The sequence below is a fragment of the Dendrobates tinctorius genome, unplaced genomic scaffold (assembly GCF_039654945.1).
Source record: "Dendrobates tinctorius isolate UK_male_01 unplaced genomic scaffold, ASM3965494v1 ptg000377l, whole genome shotgun sequence".
NCBI lineage: Eukaryota > Metazoa > Chordata > Amphibia > Anura > Dendrobatidae > Dendrobates > Dendrobates tinctorius.
The window spans coordinates 3,683,306-3,704,787 of NW_027362043.1; the positions used below are offsets into that span (position 1 = coordinate 3,683,306).

General features: G+C 43.0%; 1 protein-coding gene across 1 annotated transcript in view; it reads right to left on the reverse strand.

Annotated features, from left to right (window-relative positions):
* Positions 1-5,001: 5,001 nt before the first annotated feature.
* The window catches only part of PIAS4 (protein inhibitor of activated STAT 4), a 66,116-nt gene continuing 49,635 nt past the window's right edge, over positions 5,002-21,482 (reverse strand). Inside the window, exons 3-11 of the mRNA XM_073563034.1 lie at positions 20,310-20,394; positions 17,412-17,453; positions 17,239-17,329; positions 17,012-17,140; positions 12,315-12,420; positions 12,072-12,145; positions 11,531-11,691; positions 7,988-8,118; positions 5,002-7,861 (exon numbers count right to left, since the gene is read on the reverse strand). Of these exons, the coding sequence (XP_073419135.1) occupies positions 7,653-7,861; positions 7,988-8,118; positions 11,531-11,691; positions 12,072-12,145; positions 12,315-12,420; positions 17,012-17,140; positions 17,239-17,329; positions 17,412-17,453; positions 20,310-20,394 (1,028 nt within the window). The 3' untranslated portion in view covers positions 5,002-7,652. The remainder of the gene's footprint in view (positions 7,862-7,987; positions 8,119-11,530; positions 11,692-12,071; positions 12,146-12,314; positions 12,421-17,011; positions 17,141-17,238; positions 17,330-17,411; positions 17,454-20,309; positions 20,395-21,482) is intronic.

Genomic DNA, 21,482 nt, shown 5'->3' on the forward strand with positions numbered 1-21,482 from the left:
GAGCGCATGGGCCTCACCTGTAGTCCTCGTGCCCAAAAACGGTCAGACCACCCAATTCTGAGTGAACTACAGGGGGCTCAACGCCATCACCTCTGATGCACACCCGATGCTGCTCTTAGAGGATCTGCTTGAGCCTTTGGTGAACGTAAAATACATATCCATCATGAATTTGAGTCAGGGATACTGGCAGATTCCGCCTTTATCACCCCTTTGGACTGTACGAGTCCACAGTCATGCCCTTCGGCATGAAAAATGCCCCTGCTACTTTCCAGCGGATGGTCAACCACCTGCTTCAGGGACAGGAAAAGTACACCGTGGCGTACCTGGACGACATTGCAGTCTTCAGTTCCACCTAGCAGAAACACCTTCAGCATCTCCAGGAGGTGCTCAAGCGTATTCACCAGGCAGGTCTGACCATCAAGCCGGGAAAGTACCAAACTACCTGGGACACCGGGTAGGCGGGGGCTCCATGAGTACAGAGCCGGAGAAAGTGGAGGCAATCGTGTCCTGGCCCACCCCCAAGAAACAGGTGATGTCCTTCTTGAGCACTGCAGGGTACTATAGGCGGTTCTTACAGGACTATAGCACCCTTGCAAAGCCCTTGACGGACCTCCCCAAGCGGAATCTACCCCAAACAGTAGACTGGACAGATGGCTGAGGTGGCCTTCCGAGCTTTGAAAACAGCCCTGTGCAACTTGCCAGTGTTCAGCCACCCATTCCTGGTACAGACCGATGCCAGCGAGTTTGGCATCGGTGCTGTGCTCAGCCAGGTTGACTCGGGGAACCAATAGCACCCCGTGTTGTACCTGAGCCAGAAACTTCTGCTGAAGGAAGTGGCATACTCCACCATCGAGGAGTGCCTGGCCATGGTATGAGCACTGCAACGTTTGCAGCCATACCTGTACGGGCGCACCTTCACTGTCACCGACCACAACCCTCTGAGCTGGCTGCACAGTGTCTGGAACCAGCGGAAAGTTGCTATGCTGGAGCCATTCCCTCCAGCAGTACTTTACCATACAATACAAAAAAGTCAGCGAGCATGGAAATGCCCCAATTAAGCTTAAAATGAAAGTGGGAGCAGGCATGCCTAAACACTGAATTATTACCAAGGGGTCCTTCTCTTAAGAATTATAGATTGGAGATATAATTAATCCAAAGAGCAATGGGTATCAATCGAAAGTTATTACTTCCATCACACTATTCTCCCTACTATGGTTCTGTCCTCCCATAAGACCCCCAATCTAAATTTTCTACCCTTAACTCAAGCCCTACTGACATTTTGGGACAAATCATGCAAGAAACTGAAGTTTTCATAGACCAGGCTTAATCCTTTTTGACAATCCAATCTTTCCACCCAACTGTGACAACTCCTGGAGTGGACTCTGGGTTGTGGCACCAACCCACCCAGGGCAAGCTGACCTAGGGAGGACCACCCCCTATACATGGAGTGTCAGGGGCAAGCCCAAGGGGGTAAGATACGATTGCTGGAACCAGGTGGCCGGCTCACAGGAGACACGAATGAGTGTGTCTGCATGATACAACTGGAAGTATGCAAAGAACAGGTGTGTGCAAAGCGTGGCACAGGGGCACACAGAGTATAGGACAGTACAGGACGAGTGTACGGAAGGTTCAGAACAGTACAAGGCGTGAACACGGGGAACGCCGAGTACTGGACAGTGCAAAACGCATACATGGGAGCACGCTGGGTAAGGGAGCTCGTATGGCATGCAGTGACAAGTACGCCCGAGTATGGATCAAAGCAGGGCGTGTGCAAGGGAGCACGCCAGAGTACAAGGTTAGGTAGAGCACGTGCAGGAAGCACGCCTGAGTGCAAGGCAAGGCAGATGTGCTAGGAAGCACGACAGGACACAAGGCAGGAGCTGAGCGTGTTCTAAGGAGCACGACAGTGCACAGAGCAGAGCGTGTGCCAGGCAGCACGGCAGAGCACAAGGCAGTGTGTGCTAAGGAGCACGACAGAAAGGGTGGGGGAACAAGAGGCGCAATAGTGCCCTATCACTAGTGACACTACGATGTGAGTGGTGTAATGCCGTTCCACTCACCTATTCCAGTTGTGTGACCCACAACTGGCTTGAAGACATAACACAGTATCAGCTGCTGCAGGACCTCCACCGACCACTCCAACGTGGAAAAACTGCCAGAGAATATGAGAAGCAAGGTGTGCCACAGTCCGCGCTGCTGAGTCCACAAAATCACCTGGGATGCAAGATGTTGTAACAAAGTACTTCTTTATTCCTTCCTACGCGTTTCGGCGCCCTTCCTGGCACCTTCCTCAGGAAGGTGCCAGGAAGGGCGCCGAAACGCGTAGGAAGGAATAAAGTACTTTGTTACAACATCTTGCATCCCAGGTGATTTTGTGGACTCAGCAGCACGGACTGTGGCACACCTTGCTGCCCATATTCTCAATGAGCACGACAGGGCACAGAGCAGAGCGTGTGCTAGGAAGCACGACAGAGCATAAAGCAAGTGACCTGAATACAGAGCGCGACCGAGCTGGCCTAGCAAGGAAGCACAATAATCAGGCACCTCCCACAGAAAGAGCTAGCCTGGTATAGGGCATGAGCGCTGGGACTTCCGGGTCAGGTCCTCCAGGACCATAGAGATGACATGGCTGCAGTCAGAGCAGAGAAGAGCGCGCATGCGCACTAGCAACATTGTGTAGCCATGGAACTAGGTGCGAGAGGTGCGCGTACGCACCCGACGGGACCCCAGGAGCGACCAAGGCACCGGAAGTGGTGACGTTGGGCGCGGGGTCCCAGCCCCAGGTGAGAGCGGCGTGACACCAGCTATGGGACAAAAACACCTTCCTGGGTTGGTATTCTTCTGACAGGGTTGAATTGGGATGTGTGATGGCTGATCTATCTAGGTTTTCCTTTTTTGAAGCCTTACAAGGGGCCTCTCTGTCTGTGGTCAATCTGATCACGGTTTGAGTATTTGCAGATTCAAGCTTTCCTCCAAGTCACATTCCCCTGGGGCTTACCCTCCTTTGAATCTTTACCAGTTATCCACCTCCCCATCACGCTCCATTTCTCTCATATAATATCCTTAATGACGCCATATCAGATGAATGTGCCTCGGCAGCTTGACACTTGGCAAAAAGAACTTCAGATTAGTTTATTGGAGACTGAACACCTCAAAGTACTCACTCATAAGCAGTCTACAGTACCTTTTGCTTAGTTCAGGAAAAAATGTTTTAGATTCTAATTTGCTGGTACAGGTGCCCAGAGCTTTTGAATGAGATTTTTCTGGCATCCTCTAAGTTGTGTTGGAGATGTGGGATTGGCACTATGACTCATTATGGTGGACATATCACCTTTTTACAGCCATTTTGGCAAGCAATCTTTGAAATCTATTTTCAGGTCATGGGCATTAAGCTGATCCCCCTCACCTCAAGAAGCACTTCTTTCCTTACTTCATGGAACCATCTCATCCAATAAAGACATTCTGCGATTCTTCCTCACTGCTGCTCATTATCATTCCCAGACATTGGAAATCTTTCACAATCCCCACTACCAGAAAATGGATAGATGAACTAAACCAACTAAAATGAATGGAATCTCTTATTGAACATGATTGACAGCTGGGACTTGCATGCCAGAATCTGGTTTGCATGGTCATCTTTTAAAGACAATCCCCAATTTAAGCCATGGCTCTCCTGACCGTTTTCTCCACCAATGAAAAAATGTGTAGCCAAAACATTTTTGTGGGATCATTACTTTTTTTTTTTTTTTACATTTTCACAGATCAAAGTTGTAAAATTCTGTGAAGCACCTGGGAGTTGAAAGTGCTCATCACACATTTAATTTCCTTGAGGGGACTAGTTTCCAAAATGAGGTCACTTGTGGGGGGTTTCCACTGTTAGCACATCAAGGGCTCTCCCAACACGACATGGTGTGGGCTAATTATTCAGGGCAATTTTTGCATTCAAAAAGTCAAATTGTTATCTTTCCATTCCCAGCCCTGCCATGCACCCAAACAGTAGTTTTTCGCCCCAAATACGAGGTATCGTAGTGCTGAGTAGATATTGCACAAAATTTTGGAGACCAAAGTCACTGGTTAACCCTTCTAACTTCCTACAAGAGAAATGTTTATTACCGTAACTATTTTGTTTGACATAACTGGTTTAAAGACAAAAATTGAAAGTTGAAAATTTGGCGCAAACTGCAATTTTCAGATTTTTTCACAGATAAGCTCAAGTCATATTGAACAAATTTTTACCACTATCATGAAGTACAATATGTCACAAAAAAAATCTCAGAATCGGTGGGATCCGTTGAAGCATTCCAGAGTTATTACCACAAAATGACACTGGTCAGAATTGTACATTTTAGCCTGTTCACGAAGGTGAAAACAGGCTTGTGGGGTAAAGGGGTTAAACCTTCCTTTGTATTCTTGAAGAAAAGGAAAAATACAAACCAAAAAAAAAAAAATCCCGACTAACTAAACAGTCACTAAGTGGAATGTGTCTTCACTTACACAGAATCTCCACAACACTAGCAGCAAAGACCACCTAAAGGAACTGTCACACTTAGCGATGTACCAGTGATCCCGACCAGCGATATGACGCGGTCAGGATCGCTGGTACATCGCTAAGTGGTCGCTAGTGAGCTGCCACATAGGCAGATCTCACTAGCGACATCGCTGGGGACGGGGATTGCTACTTACCTGTCATACCAGGCGATCCTGCGTCCTCCCGCCTGGCTCCACGCGTCACTCGTCGTCACAGCAGGAAGCGCCGCAGGAAGCTGACGACGAGAAACAGTCCTGGACGTTCTCGCGAGATCAGCGATAACCAGCGGGGGAGCCGGTCGTAGGCAAGTATCACACACAGAGATATCGCTAGCAATATCGCTATAACGTCACAAGTTATAGCGATATTGCTAGCGATATCTCTTAGTGTGACATGCCCTTAAGAATCCAAATTACTGTTCACCTTTGAATAAATGAGGCACAATGATATGGTATAAACTTTCTGCAACTACATAATTGCAAATATTTTTATTGTAACAAACACTATCTTTTTGTGTTTTTTCCTGTTAAATTTGGGAACCAAGGAAAAAAAAAAAAAACTTTTTTTTTGCAAAGCATGTAAAAAATGAAGAAAAAAAAAAGAAAAACAAAACACTTCCAATAAGGAAAATAACAAATAAGATGTTAACAGAAACTAGAGACGGATTAAGAAGAAAGTTTAAAAACACTTAAATTATAACAAGAAAATAAAATACAAGATGCCATCTTGTGGCTTACTGAATCAGTTGTATCATGTCGTATATCTTTCTCTGCAAGAAAAGGAGATAAAGACGTACAAGCGTCTTAAGGGGAGGAGACACCACTGATTCTGTAAATTTCATTTTGGGTACTGCCCAAATAGCCAATGATTTCACAGGAAAGTCATTGGCACAGCTACTACTTTTCATGAAAATTAATGCCGTGATTTATTTTACATGTGCCTTTCGCATAATTCTAATTTGAAGTTGCAATTCATATTTCCATAGATGCCAGAGTTTCATAAATGATGGCACAGCTGAATATCTACAAAAAAAGGGAGTTGAAAATGATGCAATAAATTAAAATGGAAATATTAATTGCAGTTAAAATTATATATATACATGGTCTAAAAAAGAAAGTTACTCTCGAGTCACATTTACACTGCCCAGCAACGGAGGCAATATGGAAATTTAAACAGTGATTTCATATACGACACTGCCTCTATGAAGAAGCCATGTGCACAAAATTGATATGGAAAGATTGGAAAATCAGTTCAGTCTTCTCAGGCTACTGCTGACCTGGTTATTCCTAAGACCCCCCAATAAGTGCAGCTTAAAAAAGAGGAGGACCACGAGGAAGAAAGAATAGACACAGAATGAATGTAAATTTCAGATCAAATTTTCACAGGGGATAAGAAAACAAAAACAGTGTAGGATAGTAGTTGCACACATTCATTTTTCTCTTGACAAAACAATGATGCCCTCAATTTTCATGCAGGAAGCACCCATACATACATCTGACTGCTTTCTGCTTGCTTACATGCAGACCTAGCTTTCTGTTACAGATGTATAGGATAAACATGATTGGTAACCCATACCATGATTTTAAATGACCCAAGTATTAATTTCCAGAGCTGCTGTGATGGTTTCACATTGTGATGAGCACAAGCTATATTGTATTGAGCAGGCCAAGTGGTAATGGTCAAGTGAAGAGCATGAATAGCAAGCTACCTAAGAGGCACCGTTATTGCAGCCATGTAGGTTTTACGCTAACGCAGTTGCAATTTAGAGAAAAGATACTTTGATAAAGCTGGTTAGGGACGATTTGTCTCGGATGACTAGTCTGCGGCCACCAGTCCACAGAGGCTTCTCCCTCATGATTGATAGGTGTCTCTATACACCCGTGTGACCTATACACACACAGTCTAAAACCAATCTAGGGAAGTGGGGTAAGGAGAAGGCACTGGGAGACCTGCCTACGAATAGTAAGAGACAAACCATGAATCTTTAAGACTGATGTTTTATATTCCAGTCTTAATGAAGGGTGTGCAAGAATAAGATGCACCAAATTCAACTAAGATGCGGATGCCATTTAATGAATTCAGTGCATGATATCCGTGGCATGCGCCGAGCCAGCCCGTGCCCTCCCCAGCTTTGCCCATTTTGGGGGGCTGTATGAATCAGCTGACAGATTCCTTTCAATCACTTGGGACTCTGTATATGGACAAACCATTTACAAATAAGACCTGGTCACCTAACCAAACAAGTACAGGTAATGAACATAAGAATATAATTACGAAGTTTTAAAGGCTCCCGAAGCCCGTGAAGTTTTCAATAGTAAGACCAGAAAATGTGTATGGAGTGAGGGGGCAGCAGAGTGAAGGCTTTAATAAGGGTTATGATGGGAGGAGATAGTCTAGAGCAGCATTAACACCTCCCCTACCTAGCACAGAAACAAAAACCTGAATAGCAGAGAGGTAGTTTGATTGAAAGCATTGTGTAAACCCTTTCTCCCACCCCTCAATGTTGCTTACAAAAATCTAAACACACCCCGCTTTTTGCATATTACTAAATAGATGAATGAAAACTGCACCCCTCACAAATTTGCAGGAAGTGAGATGTTCGTTTATCAAGCTGGCCATTTTTTTTTTTTTTATCAATCCCACAATGGCTGTCATCATCCAGGTTCTTTTCTGAATCGATATTTACAGTATTAAACTTTTGCCTTTAATTTTGCGCTAAAACATTTACATCCCTTCAATTACAAAGCAAATGCTCCAAATATTTGTCATTTTACCCATGTGCCCCCTTCTCACTGCTCACACATGAGAGTATAAAGGGAAAAGATCTGCATTTTAAACTTGTTTCTGGAGGCAAGGAGAGTGGTTGATAAGGAGGTTTGGAATGGTTTTCTCCCCCCAGTGTCTCCTGGACCCACAAAAAAAGAAAACTAGGGGAATGAAGACAAAGCATTAACCCTCTCTGCAGGCCAATATGATGATCTATACCTCCTAAGTTATACAAGTTGAAGAGACTTGACAAAAGTCATGATGCATACAAGTCTTGCTAGGAAGATGGGATAACAGCACCTAGCTGTGCGCATTTGGGATTTCAAGGTCCATGTCCATAGTAAGAAGCAAAATGGGGTCAGCAAGCCGATAAAAGGCCTTTTTCAAAGCAGCGTCTCTTATGAGGTGGGCGGTCGTCCTCCTCCTCTTCCTCGTCTTCGTCAGAGGAGGATGATGAAGACGAAGAGCTGTCCAGTGTTAAATCCACCACATCTGGCCCAGGTTTTCCATTTTCAGTGGACACTGTGCTGTTAGGAGGTGGAACCTTTGCCATTACTTCTGGAGAACCTGATAAAAATAGAATAAACAGAACCATTTTAAATTTTTAATTAATTTATTTTTTTAAATCTTTTATTGAGCAGAGAAATGAAAGATTTTTTTCTTTTGCATTTTTTAAATATAAGAGGCATATACCTAAATCAAGAATAGGACACACTGGACTGCAGCTTCGCTCTTTTTCAGCTTTAACTGGGCGCCAAGATCCATCAACCAAAAATTCTATTTCATCTGCGTCATTACACTCACTAAGGATCTTTGACAATAGTCTGAAAGAAAAAACATTGTTCACAAACATCAACAGGTGTTCATACTGTAATAATGAGTGTTCATAATACATGTACCCCAAAACACTGAATAGTGGGTGCAAGCAACAGCAACCAGCTGGAAATCCTTGTATTTATCAGTCAGGACCAAAAAACTAATGGCTTATATTATTTTTAGCTTATTTGGAGCTTTTAAAAAAAAAAAAATTTTTAAAAATTTTGTGACTCCTCAAAACGCATTTGACATATTAGACAATCTTATATACACCCATATTGGCAAAACTAGCATTCAAAACCATATTATTTGTATTGTGATCATAATTTTTTTTTTTGTGCAGAATGTCTTACCTGCTTATACATGTACAAAGACATCCATCATTGTCATATGTAAGTGCTTCGATCATTGAATATTATTTTCCTGCAACACCATTTCAGTAGTGCTATAGGAGGTTACACAGGGGACACTACCTCCTAATCTATGACCTATGTATAAGGCCATGTGCACATGTTGTGTAGTTCGTGAGTGTTTTTTTTAACCTTATACCAGGAGTGGCACAATCACAGGAAAAGTGTAATAGTAACACGTCACCACTTCTGGATTTAACATCCACTACAGGTTTTGGCTTACAAATACTGGAGGGTAAAAAACTCAAATACTCAACATGTGCAACATGGCCTAAGAGTCAGCATTTTTTAATTACAAAGCATAATAGCTTATTTTTCATCTCTGCATTCGTGTGTCTGGACCTCAATTGCTGAACTGCATGATATCAGTGTTATTTTAACGCCTTAACACTACATGACATATGCAGTCAAGGAGTCTCATTTAAAGCATGGCTACCAGGAAGAAATTAACTTTAATCCTCCCAGGAGCCACCACTTTCAGTCAGAGGCATGGAGAAACAGACATTCTTATGAGCAGCAGCTGTAAGGCACCCTGGCCACTTTAAGTGAAAGCTCACTGTGCATAGATGTGCTGAAGAGAGCCGTCAATGTTCCAAGGGCATGCTTACATCATGCTGTGAGAGCTATAGAAAAATCTCCAGGTAGGCCTTTATTGCTAAAAGCAGCAGCTCCTGGGAAGAATAAAAATACATAAGTGGCAGCTGGTTGGGGCTTCCAGTCCTTTTGGAAGTGTATTGAGCTGCAGGGTGGATTGCTGATGAAGAAAAAAAATCTCTTTAAGGCTATGTGCCCACGTTGCGTTTAAATCCAGACACTGAAAACCGGACTCCTTCCCAGAAATCGCGCGTTTTTTTCTGCGCGATTATGTTCGCGATTTTCGCGTGCGATATTCAAGCACTTTCCAAGCGATTTGAAGCATCACTTGGAAAGTGATTGACAGGTTGGGCACACTCGTCAAACATAGTGTTTGACAACTGTGACCAGGTTTTTACTATTGAGGCCGCCTATGCGGCATCAATACTAAAAGAAAGAATGTAAAAAAATAATGAAAAAATAAAAAAAAAAATCGGGGTATATTTACCTTCCGACGTCCCGCGCAGTCTCAGCGACGCTCCCATTAGCAGCGATGCCTTGCGAGACCTGTGATGACGTTGGTCTCGCGTTGCTATAGCGATCTCACGAGACCGCTAGAGTCACGCGAGACTACGTCATCACAGGACCTTGCCGCAAGGCATTACTGGGAACGCTGAGGCCCGGGATGGCAGCACAGGACGCCGGAAGGTAATACCCCGATTTTTTTTTTTTTTTCTTTTCTTTTTTTACAGGGGTATGCTACCCAGGGCCTGGAGGACAGTCTCCTCTCCTCCACACCGTGGGTACCAACCGCACATGAGACGCTTAACTTCGTGCATGGTGGGCATAGCCACATGCGGGAAGTAAGCGATTCTCATGCATTCCTATGGGTGCGGAATCGCGGCAATTCTTTGCGATTCCGCACACAAGAATGAGCATGCTGCGATTTTTTCCGCGATGCGATTCCGCCGCGGGAAAAAAGCGCAGCATTAGCACAGCATGTGCGGAATGCCATAGGAATGCATGGGGTGCGTTCTGTACAAGATTTTTAAACGTTTTCGCACCGAAAATCATGGCAAAAACGCTTAAAAATCGCATTGTGGGCACACAGCCTAAATCTTCTGCCTTAGCGAATGTGAGCAAGCTGAGTGTGCCCGGAGCGTAAGTGCGAACGGTGGTAAGTGTGTGACTTGTGATTCAGTGAAGAGGTACTTGGGAATCCTTTAACCCCTTACCGACATTAGACGTATTATTACGCCAATGTCGGTATTCCTGCCTTTGATGTGGGCTCCGGCGGTGAGCCCACATCTTTCCTGGGACATGTCAGCTGTTTTGAGCAGCTAACATGTGCCCGCAATAGCCACGGGTGGAATCGTGATCCGCCCGCGCATATTAGCTACTTAAATGTCACTGTCAAACGCTGACAGTGGCAATTAAATGGCGCTTCCGCAATGGCGCAGGAAATACGCACACCAGTGACCCGCGTCACGCAAGTCACCGATGTGTCGGCATGACAACCCGAGGTCTCCTAGACACCTCTATGGTTGTCAGCGTTGGATTATTGTGAGTGCCACCCAGTGGTCGGAGCTCATAGCAAGTCAGTAATTCAGCTAGACAGACGCGATCTGCTCATCTCTTCTATGTACCTGAGAAGATAGAGTTGTGACAGCTTCTAGTCTCCTATTGAGACTATTTAGGTATGACAAAAGTAAAAAAAATGTGTTTAAAAATATAAGAAAAATAAAACTTCAAATTTTGCCTTATTCAAAATAAAACAAAAATACAATCAAACATATTTGGCATGACGTAACAATTCTGTGAATCAGTGTTAAAATAAATAACATTTCAATAAAAAAAAAAAAAAAGAACCTATATACGCTTGGTACCTACGAACTCATAATGACCTGGAGAATCATAATGGCAGGTCAGTTTTAGCATTTGGTGAACATGGCAAAAAAAAAAAAAAAAAAAGTGGAATTGCAATTTTTTCCAATTTCACAGCACCTGAAATTTTTTCACATTTTCTAGTAGCAAATTATATAGTAATATCAATGATGTTCAAAAGTACAACTCTTCCAGCAAACAACAAGCCCTCACATGGCTATATTGATGAAAAAAATAAAAGGTTATGGCTCTGGGAATAAGGTGAGCAAAAAAAACAAATGCAACACTGGAAAATGGCCCTGGTATGAAGTTACTTAACCACAATACCACCTTAGACGTATAGGTACATCTAAGGTTGGCTCCCCCTGTTTGCTGTGGGCTCCAGCGCTGAGCCCACAACTTTTCCGGCACATGTCAGCTAAACTCAAGCAATTTTTTTTTTTTTTTACTTTTTATTGGCTGCAAAATGGGTAAACATTGAAGTAGTTTTTACAAACCCAACTGATATAACACAAAATGATATTTAGTGGCAGAAAAAAAATGTACATCTCACCCATCAATTATAAGCTGATCATATTGAGCTGGTTTGTCGCATACAGGGCATGTCCATGTCGGTTTCTTTTCATTCATTTGTAAATAAAAGACCGCATCGAAGCACTGGAGGTGGGCGCAGGTCTCCGCTCGACATGGCACTGTTAGGCGCATTTTTACAAGCTGCAAAACAGAAATTCATTAGTATCTACAGCATGAAGCAAAGATACTTTCTGAGAAGTGTCACACTTTTCTTCACGACTTTAGTGTGTTTGTGAAGCCAAACATGTTCTGTAGGGTATTACATGGTTAGGCCCTTATTTGTTAAATAATAATAATAATAATAATAATAATAATAATACAAAAAGAAAGTTATTTCAGAAAAAAAAAAGTGAGTTTTGGTGTCGCTTTTTTGTTTTTAAAAACACACACACCTATGTAAATAGCCATTGCTGGTATTGGGGGCTTATCCACAATCAAATTACAGCTTCTGTTCCTGATGACAACTACAGAGATGCAGCATATAAAACCATCCATGCCTGTCACAGCTTTTATGGTCTTACCGGACAAATAAGTGATACTCTGACGCCAGTGGTAGCAATCTCACTGTCTGGGTCTAGACGCAGTTTTTCCCTTACTACATTTATTGAGGAAAAGAAAAAAAAACTGATTTAAAATCGCTTATTATAACAAATAGTCCTTTCACTTAGCATCGTGAGCAAAACATAGGTGCCACACTGACAAATTTCAGGAAAAATCAGCTAAACTACTGAATAGGACCTGTTTGTCTTCAGACTAAATCTTACCTAGGGTCTTGCACAATTCTGGATGCTTCACTCCAATGGTTTTTAAACGTTGTAAAAGTTCTGAAGAAGTTCTCTGTCTTACCAAATACAAGCCCACAGAATAACTCTGTTCAAGAAAGCAAAAATAAGTAGGCGATTGGTGAAAAGTAACAACACGACAAGAGACAGATTTGTTACTTCCACAAAACTGAAAGTAAATCAAAACTGCTGATAACGTGATAGTCCAGAAACTAGAGTCCATGTTACCACACTGGCATCAGGATTACTGGTTTTATAGGAGCTGTTGGACATATTAGTCTGTCACATATGGTCATGATGTGGAGGTATTAGATTTTTTATCTTTAATAGTATCCTGGGGTCCTACTGTAGCCTAAGGCAACTTTAATGTTCATTGCTATAATATCATAAGGGCATACCTATATATGACAAGCAATTTATTGGTTAATATACCCCTGTGTGAGGGTTTTATCAGGACAACATCAATTGTTTTAGGTTTTGCTTGAGCTTAGGGCATTCTGAAGTTTCATTTCAGATTATTGTTTTCCCTCCTGTCTGAATAGGGACTGGTAGGGGAGTGAGGGATAGTCCACGTTGAGTGGGGGCGCCAATTCTCGTTTTTAGGGTGTCAACCTCCACGGCTAGGAAGGTATCAGTGAGCCTAAAAGTAGGGCTATGTAGCATCCCAGTGTAGGTCTGGTTATTTTTGGCAATGGCTATTTTTCACTGGGATAGGTGTTTTTTAATGTATAAAATAAATAATTCGTTTTAAGGGATTTATATGTTCGCACATTTTATAGGAGCTGTGATGGATCTTTTATCAGTTACGACCTGTTAGGAGCCATTTCATGGATCCCTTTTTTTCCCCTTTATTTCCTTATAATAAGATCTGGTCCGTTTTAATGGGGTAAAAAAAAAAAATGCAGTATGCTTCTCTTTTCTGACCATCAAGAATATTAAATTGTAGTAAAAGTAGTTCTAGAGCACAAAAGTTATTGTTTGGCACAGAACTTTTTTTCACCTTCAATATACTACAATAGGCCAAGTCAGTGCAGCATTACAAAGGTACAGTTGTGGCGAAAAGTATTGACACCCCTGCAATTCTGTCAGATAATACTCAGTTTCTTCCTGAAAATTATTGCAAACACAAATTCTTTGGTATTATTATCTTCATTTAATTTGTCTTAAATGAAAAAACACAAAAAGAATTGTCCTAACATAAAAAAAGAGGGTGGACAAAAGTATTGGCACTGTTCGAAAAATCATGTGATGCTTCTCTAATTTGTGTAATTAACAGCACCTGTAACTTACCTGTGGCACCTAACAGGTGTTGGCAATAACTAAATCACACTTGCAGCCAGTTGACATGGATTAAAGTTGACTCAACCTCTGTCCTGTGTCCTGGTGTGTACCACATTGAGCATGGAGAAAAGAAAGAAGACCAAAGAACTGTCTGAGGACTTGAGAAACCAAATTGTGAGGAAGCATGAGCAATCTCAAGGCTACAAGTCCATCTCCAAAGACCTGAATGTTCCTGTGTCTACCGTGCGCAGTGTCATCAAGAAGTTTAAAGTCCATGGCACTGTGGCTAACCTCCCTAGATGTGGATGGAAAAGAAAAATTGACAAGAGATTTCAACGCAAGATTGTGCGGATGTTGGATATAGAACCTCGACTAACATCTAAACAAGTTCAAGCTGCCCTGCAGTCCGAGGGTACAACAGTGTCAACCCGTACTATCCGTCGGCTTCTGAATGAAAAGGGACTGTATGGTAGGAGACCCAGGAAGACCCCACTTCTTACCCCGAGACATAAAAAAAGCCAAGCTGGAGTTTGCCAAAACATACCTGAAAAAGCCTAAAACGTTTTGGAAGAATGTTCTCTGGTCAGATGAGACAAAAGTAGAGCTTTTTGGGCAAATGCATCAACAGAGTTAACAGGAGAAAAAAAAAAAAAAAAAAAAGAGGCATTCAAAGAAAAGAACACTGTCCCTACAGTCAAACATGGCGGAGGTTTCCTGATGTTTTGGGGTTGCTTTGCTGCCTCTGGCACTGGACTGCTTGACCGTGTGCATGGCATTATGAAGTCTGAAGACTACCAACAAATTTTGCAGCATAATGTAGGGCCCAGTGTGAGAAAGCTGGGTCTCCCTCAGAGGTCATGGGTCTTCCAGGAGGACAATGACCCAAAACACACTTCAAAAAGCACTAGAAAATGGTTTGAGAGAAAGCACTGGAGACTTCTAAGGTGGCCAGCAATGAGTCCAGACCTGAATCCCATAGAACACCTGTGGAGAGATCTAAAAATGGCAGTTTGGAGAAGGCACCCTTCAAATATCAGGGACCTGGAGCAGTTTGCCAAAGAAGAATAGTCTAAAATTCCAGCAGAGCATTGTAAGAAACTCATTGATGGTTACCGGAAGCAGTTGGTCGCAGTTATTTTGGCTAAAGGTTGTGCAACCAAGTATTAGGCTGAGGGTGCCAATACTTTTGTCTGGCCCATTTTTGGAGTTTTGTGTGAAATGATCAATGTTTTGCTTTTTGCTTCATTCTCTTGTGTTTTTTCTTCATTTAAGACAAATTAAATGAAGATAATAATACCAAAGAATTTGTGTTTGCAATCATTTTCAGGAAGAAACTGAGTATTATCTGACAGAACTGCAGGGGTGTCAATACTTTTGGCCACAACTGTAAATGCGCCAGGACAATTTACTTATTACAGGGTACATGCTCATTTTGTTTTTTCTTAGGTTTCATCATCTGAAAAATGGCCATAGTGTGAACGTGCTTCTACACGTTGCACGTATACCAACTTTTGCTCCGGCTCATTTATTTGGTCTTGCTGTTCTTTCTTGTATTCTGTACACACAGGGGTGTGGTTCCCCTTCTTTGAGCTCATGGGCAGGAGTCTGAACAGTTGGACCTGTATCCTCTGCTCTGCCCTTATCTACATTGAAGACAGCTGACGCCAAGAGTCAGTTTTCTTTGCGCAATTACCGTATATACTCGAGTATAAGTCGATCCGAGTATAAGTCGACCCCCCTAATTTTGCCACAAAAAACTGGGAGAACTTATTGACTCGAGTATAAGTCTAGGGTGGGAAATGCTCCATAGATTATTCCCCATAGGGTGTCCTCAGAAGAAGCTCCATAGATTATTCCCCCATATGCTGCCCCCATAAGAAGCTCCATAGATTGTTCCCTCATATGCTGCCCCCATGCTGCTGCATGTAAAAATAAAAAAAAATGACATACTCCCCTCTCCGTCGCTGGGTGTCAGATTCTCACCTGTCCTGCGTCCATGGCTGCTCACCGCTATCTGCCACGTCATCAGTCAGTGACGTTCAGACTGCAGGGGGCGCGGCGCGCACTAACCACGTCACCGCACCCTCTGAAGTCACTGACCGATGACAGACAGCAGCAAGCAGCCATGGACGCAGGACAGGTGAGTATCACTATACTTACCCATCCTGACGCTGTGTCTTGAGCCCCCAGCTTCTCCGCGCTCTCTCTTCCTGCCTTCAGCGGTCATGTGGTACCGCTCATTAAAAATAATGAATATGCGCATATTCATGAGTTTTAATGAGCGGCACCACGTGACCGCTGAAGGCAGGAAGAGAGCACGGGGAGAAGCTGGGGGCTCAAGACAGCGTCAGGACGGGTAAGTATGTCCTGACACATCCGCCCCCTCCGACCCCCTTTGTATATGACTCGAATATAAGACGAGAGGGGGACTTTCAGCCCAATTTTTTGGGCTGAAAATCTCGACTTATATTCGAGTATATACGGTACAAGTTGTGCAAAAATTTGGCTACATTTTAAGCAGCATACATTTATCAGGTCAAAAGCGTTTGGAGTGATTTTTCTCAGCTAGAGCAATAAATTAGCTGAGAAAATATACAAAGTAAAGGTTGACCAATTCATAAGGTATCAATATAACAATGGTCAGCACTGAGAAATGTCTAATGAACTTGTTAGATCTAGCTTTACTGTAAATGCTGTGAAATGACTTCACTGCCACAGAAGGTTGTGATGGATGGTTTACTTGAAAGGATTTTAGGAAGCTCAATTTATACCTGCTGGAACCAGCCAGCTTCTCTTAAAATATGGTAGAGGTTATAAAGCATTAAACAGCGTAGAAAGAGCAAGGAAGCATCCAAGGTCCTGGGAGACTCCAAAACGCAACTCAGCACGAGTAAAAATTCCTTATTTATTGGGGAAAATAGGACAAAACAAATCATGGACTACAGTCACAATCTGAGCTTTGATTTGTTCCATTATCACCAATAAATAAGGAATTTTTACTCATGTGCTGGTTTGTGTTCGAGTCTCCCAGGATCCTGGAAGCTTAGTCTTCCTTTCTAATTTCACCTATGAGCCGGCAGGTTCCTTGCACTGTGCGCGAGTGGGAACTGTACTTGTGAGCAATATCATTTTTTGTTGTTGTTCATTACACAGTTTAATTGTGATAAAATGGGTATTTGTATAATGTATGAACTGATCTGAGCCTGCTCAGAGATGTACTTTGCAGCCTGTAATTGGCTGATTGCATAAAAGCCTATGGATGGGATAGATAAAAGGGCATTTTTAATGCGGAGAATCCATTTAAAGCAAATGACAAACTGTTGATGTCTAAATACAGGAATTTATCTACCAGAGAAATTACATGGCTCAGAAAAATGAAAATGAAAGTATATTTATACCTTGCCATAGTTTCCCCATGTGACAGTAACTTTGTTGCTGGCTGAAGACAAATACATGAGATTTGTAAGATTTATTGGGCGGCACGGCCTCTTGGGTTCCACACCAGGTTTATTGGAGGGGTAATAGCCCTAAATGAATAAAAATACATTTTAAAGAAGCCCAATGCTAAAGAAAGCAACAGGGAGCCCAAAGAATTATGAGATTATGCAAGGCAGCATTTACTTACTGGCACTGAACAATAGTTGTGATTGACCTTAACAGCAATGTTGGGAGGGTACTGATCCTCTTGTGGACAGCTAGTGTCAGTGTAACAAATCCTGAGAGAAAACAAAAAGATAGATGAAGCGCACACTTTGAACTAAATAATGAAGAAAGGCCTAGGTAAAAGAAGCTACTTACCTCAAGACTACTTGAACAGATTTGGTGCCAGGATGCAGATCTCTAAGGAAAAAATTCACATATTTAGGCCTTTTAATTGCTTTATATACTTAAGTAGATAGGATGATATTAGGACAAAATTTCAAAACATCTTTTCAAAGTATTATTCTGGGCAATAAATACAGTACTGTTCACAAGTTTGGACACTTGTTCACACTATGGTTTTCTCTATTACAATGTGCACATTTTAGATTCAGGCTGTGTGCCCACGTTGCGTTTAAGCGTTTTTGCCACCGCGAAAACGCTTTAAAAACGCATCTGATGCAATCCTATGGGATTCCGCAGTTGCTGTGTCAATGCTGCGGATTTTTCTGCTGCAGAATCACATAACGCCAAAATACGCAGCATGCCATAAGATTGCATTGATACGCTCACTTTACCACATGCGTAAAGTGAGCGCTTCATGTGTGGATGGTACCCAGGGTCTGGAGGAGAGGAGACCCTCCTCCATGCCCTGGGTACCATATTCCTGTAAAAAATAGAATTAAAATAAAAAATAGGGATATACTCACCTTCTGGCTGCCCCTGGAGCCTTGCCGCCTCTCAGCCACGCTGCCAGCATCTTCCGTTCCCAGGGATGCATTGCACGAATCACCCCAGATGACGTCAGGTCGCATGATGCTACGTCATCTGAGGCGATTCTCGCAATGCATCCCTGGGAACGGAGCTTGCCAGCAGCGTCGCTGAAGGTCGGGGGCTGCCAGAAGGTGAGTATATCACTATTTTTTTTATTATTTTTTACTGTTGATGCTGAATAGGCAGCCTCAATAGTAAAAAGTTGGTCACACTTGTCAAGTACTTTGTTTGTGTGTGACCAACCTGTCAATCACGTTTCCAAGTGATGCTTCAAATCGCTTTGAAAGCGCAAACATTCCGCAAGCTAAAAACGCTTGCAAAACGCTTGTGTTTTGCGGGAAAACGAATGCAAATTCCACATCCATTTTACCCGTGGCAGGGAGCTGCGGAAACGTCCACAGCATTACGCAGCATTTCTGCAACGTAGGCACTTAGCCTCAGAATGAAGGCAGCAAAACCAAGAAGGCACAAATATGGAAATAACGAGGAAAGAAACACATGAAACTGAATAGAATATGTATTGAGTGGTCATCAGAGGAAAAGGGGAGTTACTTTGAGGAATCTAAACTTTAACACACCTTTGACATTCTCAGGAGCCACTTTCACCATGTAGTCATATAGATGGCTTCCAATGAACAGATATCCCTTAAGAATTTTTGGAATACCTGGCTTTCATAAAGTGTTTTCAACCATGAATTATATTTTGCAGAGGCAGTGTTGGTACATAGTGCTATACATTGCTGACCCCTATTCCACAACTGCTCTAAGCCACTACACCGATGCCTTCACATTATGCCAATAATTGCACTGCTTACCCTCCCAATAGAGCAGAGGTCTCAAACAAGCAGCCCCTGAGGTAGTCATATGCGGCCCACGGTGCACCACGTGTCTCACTCCCTGAGGCAGGTGGAAGGCGCGCATTCAGGAGCGCGCGATGGCTGTTCTGTGCGCACAGGACCTGGGATGAGGTCACAGGAGGGGGAGGAGTCAGGGGGTCACATGATCAGGGGCCTCAGTGTATGCAGGACGATGCTGTCTGTGCTGGTCGTCATGGTGCTGGATGAAGGTAAGTTTGTGTGTGGGGTCAGGAGGGGTTTACAGGGTGGATGTAGCAGAGCCGCGTGTGTACGAAGTGCGCGGGGCTGGGCCGCGTGTGTACGAAGTGCGCGGGGCGGGGCCGCGTGTGTACGAAGTGCGCGGGGCGGGGCCGCGTGTGCACGAAGTGCGCGGGGCGGGGCCGCGTGTGCACGAAGTGCGCGGGGCGGGGCCGCGTGTGCACGAAGTGCGCGGGGCGGGGCCGCGTGTGCACGAAGTGCGCGGAGCGGGGCCGCGTGTGCACGAAGTGCGCGGAGCGGGGCCGCGTGTGCACGAAGTGCGCGGAGCGGGGCCGCGTGTGCACGGAGTGGAGCCACGTGTGTACGGAGCGGAGCCAAGTGTGTACGAGGTGTACGGAGAGGAGCCGTTTGACATTTTCAACACAGAATTGGCTGAAATGGAGATCGGACACCATGTCGCATTTGGAGAGCCCCTGATATGCCTAAACAGTGGAAACCCCCCCATTTTTGTGGCCGCCGTTATACTGTTAACAGCGATTGAAACAACGGGGGGGTCGGTAAAACCCGACCAGAATCATGTTCTCTGGGGTCTCATCTACCCCTTGCAGCCGACACCCCAGAGAAATTCCGACACTGGGGGGCACTGTAACGTTAAACCTCAGAGCTATTAATTAACAGCGCTGTAGTATAAGTACCCTTAACTGCCAGGTATTGACAGCGGCATTTAACAAGTTAATCATGGGAGGAGCACCACTGCACCAGCAATTGTTTGGGGAGGTCTTGGCTGTAATACACAGCCATCATCTGCCGAGTAAGGAGCGGGATCGCTGCGGGAGCCAGTTTCAAACATGCGCCGTACATACGGTGGATGTCTTGCAGGGGTTAAACAGAAGTGGAATTGTGCTATGATTAGAAACATTATTGGCTCGAAACAAATAGGATGTCTACTAAGTTGTTCTCATTTTTGCATGATTTTAGGGCAAGGTTCAAAGCTATGAAAAATCATCCGTCTTTGGTCTAGAATCTACATGGTATTCTGTATATTAGTTTTTCACGAAAAAGACTTAACTTCTGCATTTTTTTCCCAAAAAGACTATGCAACCATGTGAAGAAAGGAAAATGCAGAATTTGTGCTATACTACCAATCACAACATCAATAGGCACAAGTTTTTCAGATGTCAATCCCAAAACAATTGGTATGTACAGAACACAGTACAAATACCATTACCTTGAATTCTTTATCAGGTCCACTTGTCTAGGAGACAGTACAAAAACACAAGGACTGTCTTGGAGTTTTTCACTGTTCTGTGCAACTGAAAGACAAAACAAAGTTTATAATACATATGTATTAAAGTATGTAAAAAAAAAAAAAAAAAAAAAAAAAAAAAAAAAAAAAAAACACAGCAAACTAAGCTGACTTGCTTCCAATAATCAAAATGTGTTCCTCTATGGGTTGAAGTTAAACTTCACCCAAATACAAATATAAGCATGTTTTACGATCACACTTAGGCTGCGAAATCCAAAGTAAAATTAATAAATTATAACAGTTAACCCCTTAGTGACAGAGCCAATTTGCTACTTAATGACCCGGCCAATTTTTACAATTCTGACCACTGTCCCTTTATGAGGTAATAACTCTGGAACGCTTCCATGGATCCCGGTGATTCTGACACTGTTTTTTCGCGACATATTGTACTTCATGGTAGTGGTAAAATTTATTCGCTATGCCTTGTGTTTATTTATGAAAAAAACGGAAATATGTAGGAAAGTTTTAAAATTTTGCAATTTTCAAGCTTTGAATTTTTATGCCCGTAAAGAGAGGTATGTCACACAAAATACTAAACAACATTTCCCACATGCCTACTTCACATCAGCACAATTTTAGAAACAATTTTTTTTTTGTTAGGAAGTTGTAAGGGTTAAAAGTTGACCAGCGATTTCTCATTTTTACAACAAAATTTACAAAACCATTTTTTCTAGGGACCACATCACATTTGAAGTCACTTTGAGGGGTGTATATGGCAGAAAATACCCTAAAGTGACACCATTCTAAAAACTGCACCCCTCAAGGTGCTCAAAACATTCAAGAAGTTAATTAACCCTTTACGTGCTTCACATGAACTGAAGCAATGTGGAAGGAAAAAATGAACATATAACCATTTTACTTCAGAACCAATTTTTTTTAGTTTCACAAGTGTAAAATGAGAAAATGAACCATAAAATTTGTTGGCAATTTCTCCTGAGGTCTAAGGGGTAAGGTTTCTCCTTGTGGAGACATACCAGCTCTGGCTTGTCAAAGTAAGGAGGCTTATTCGCCGTGCAATGCTCCTCTGGGAAAATAATATGCAAATTGCCTCTTCAGAGAAAAAGAGGACTTGAACTCTATAGCGCCACCTGTTGG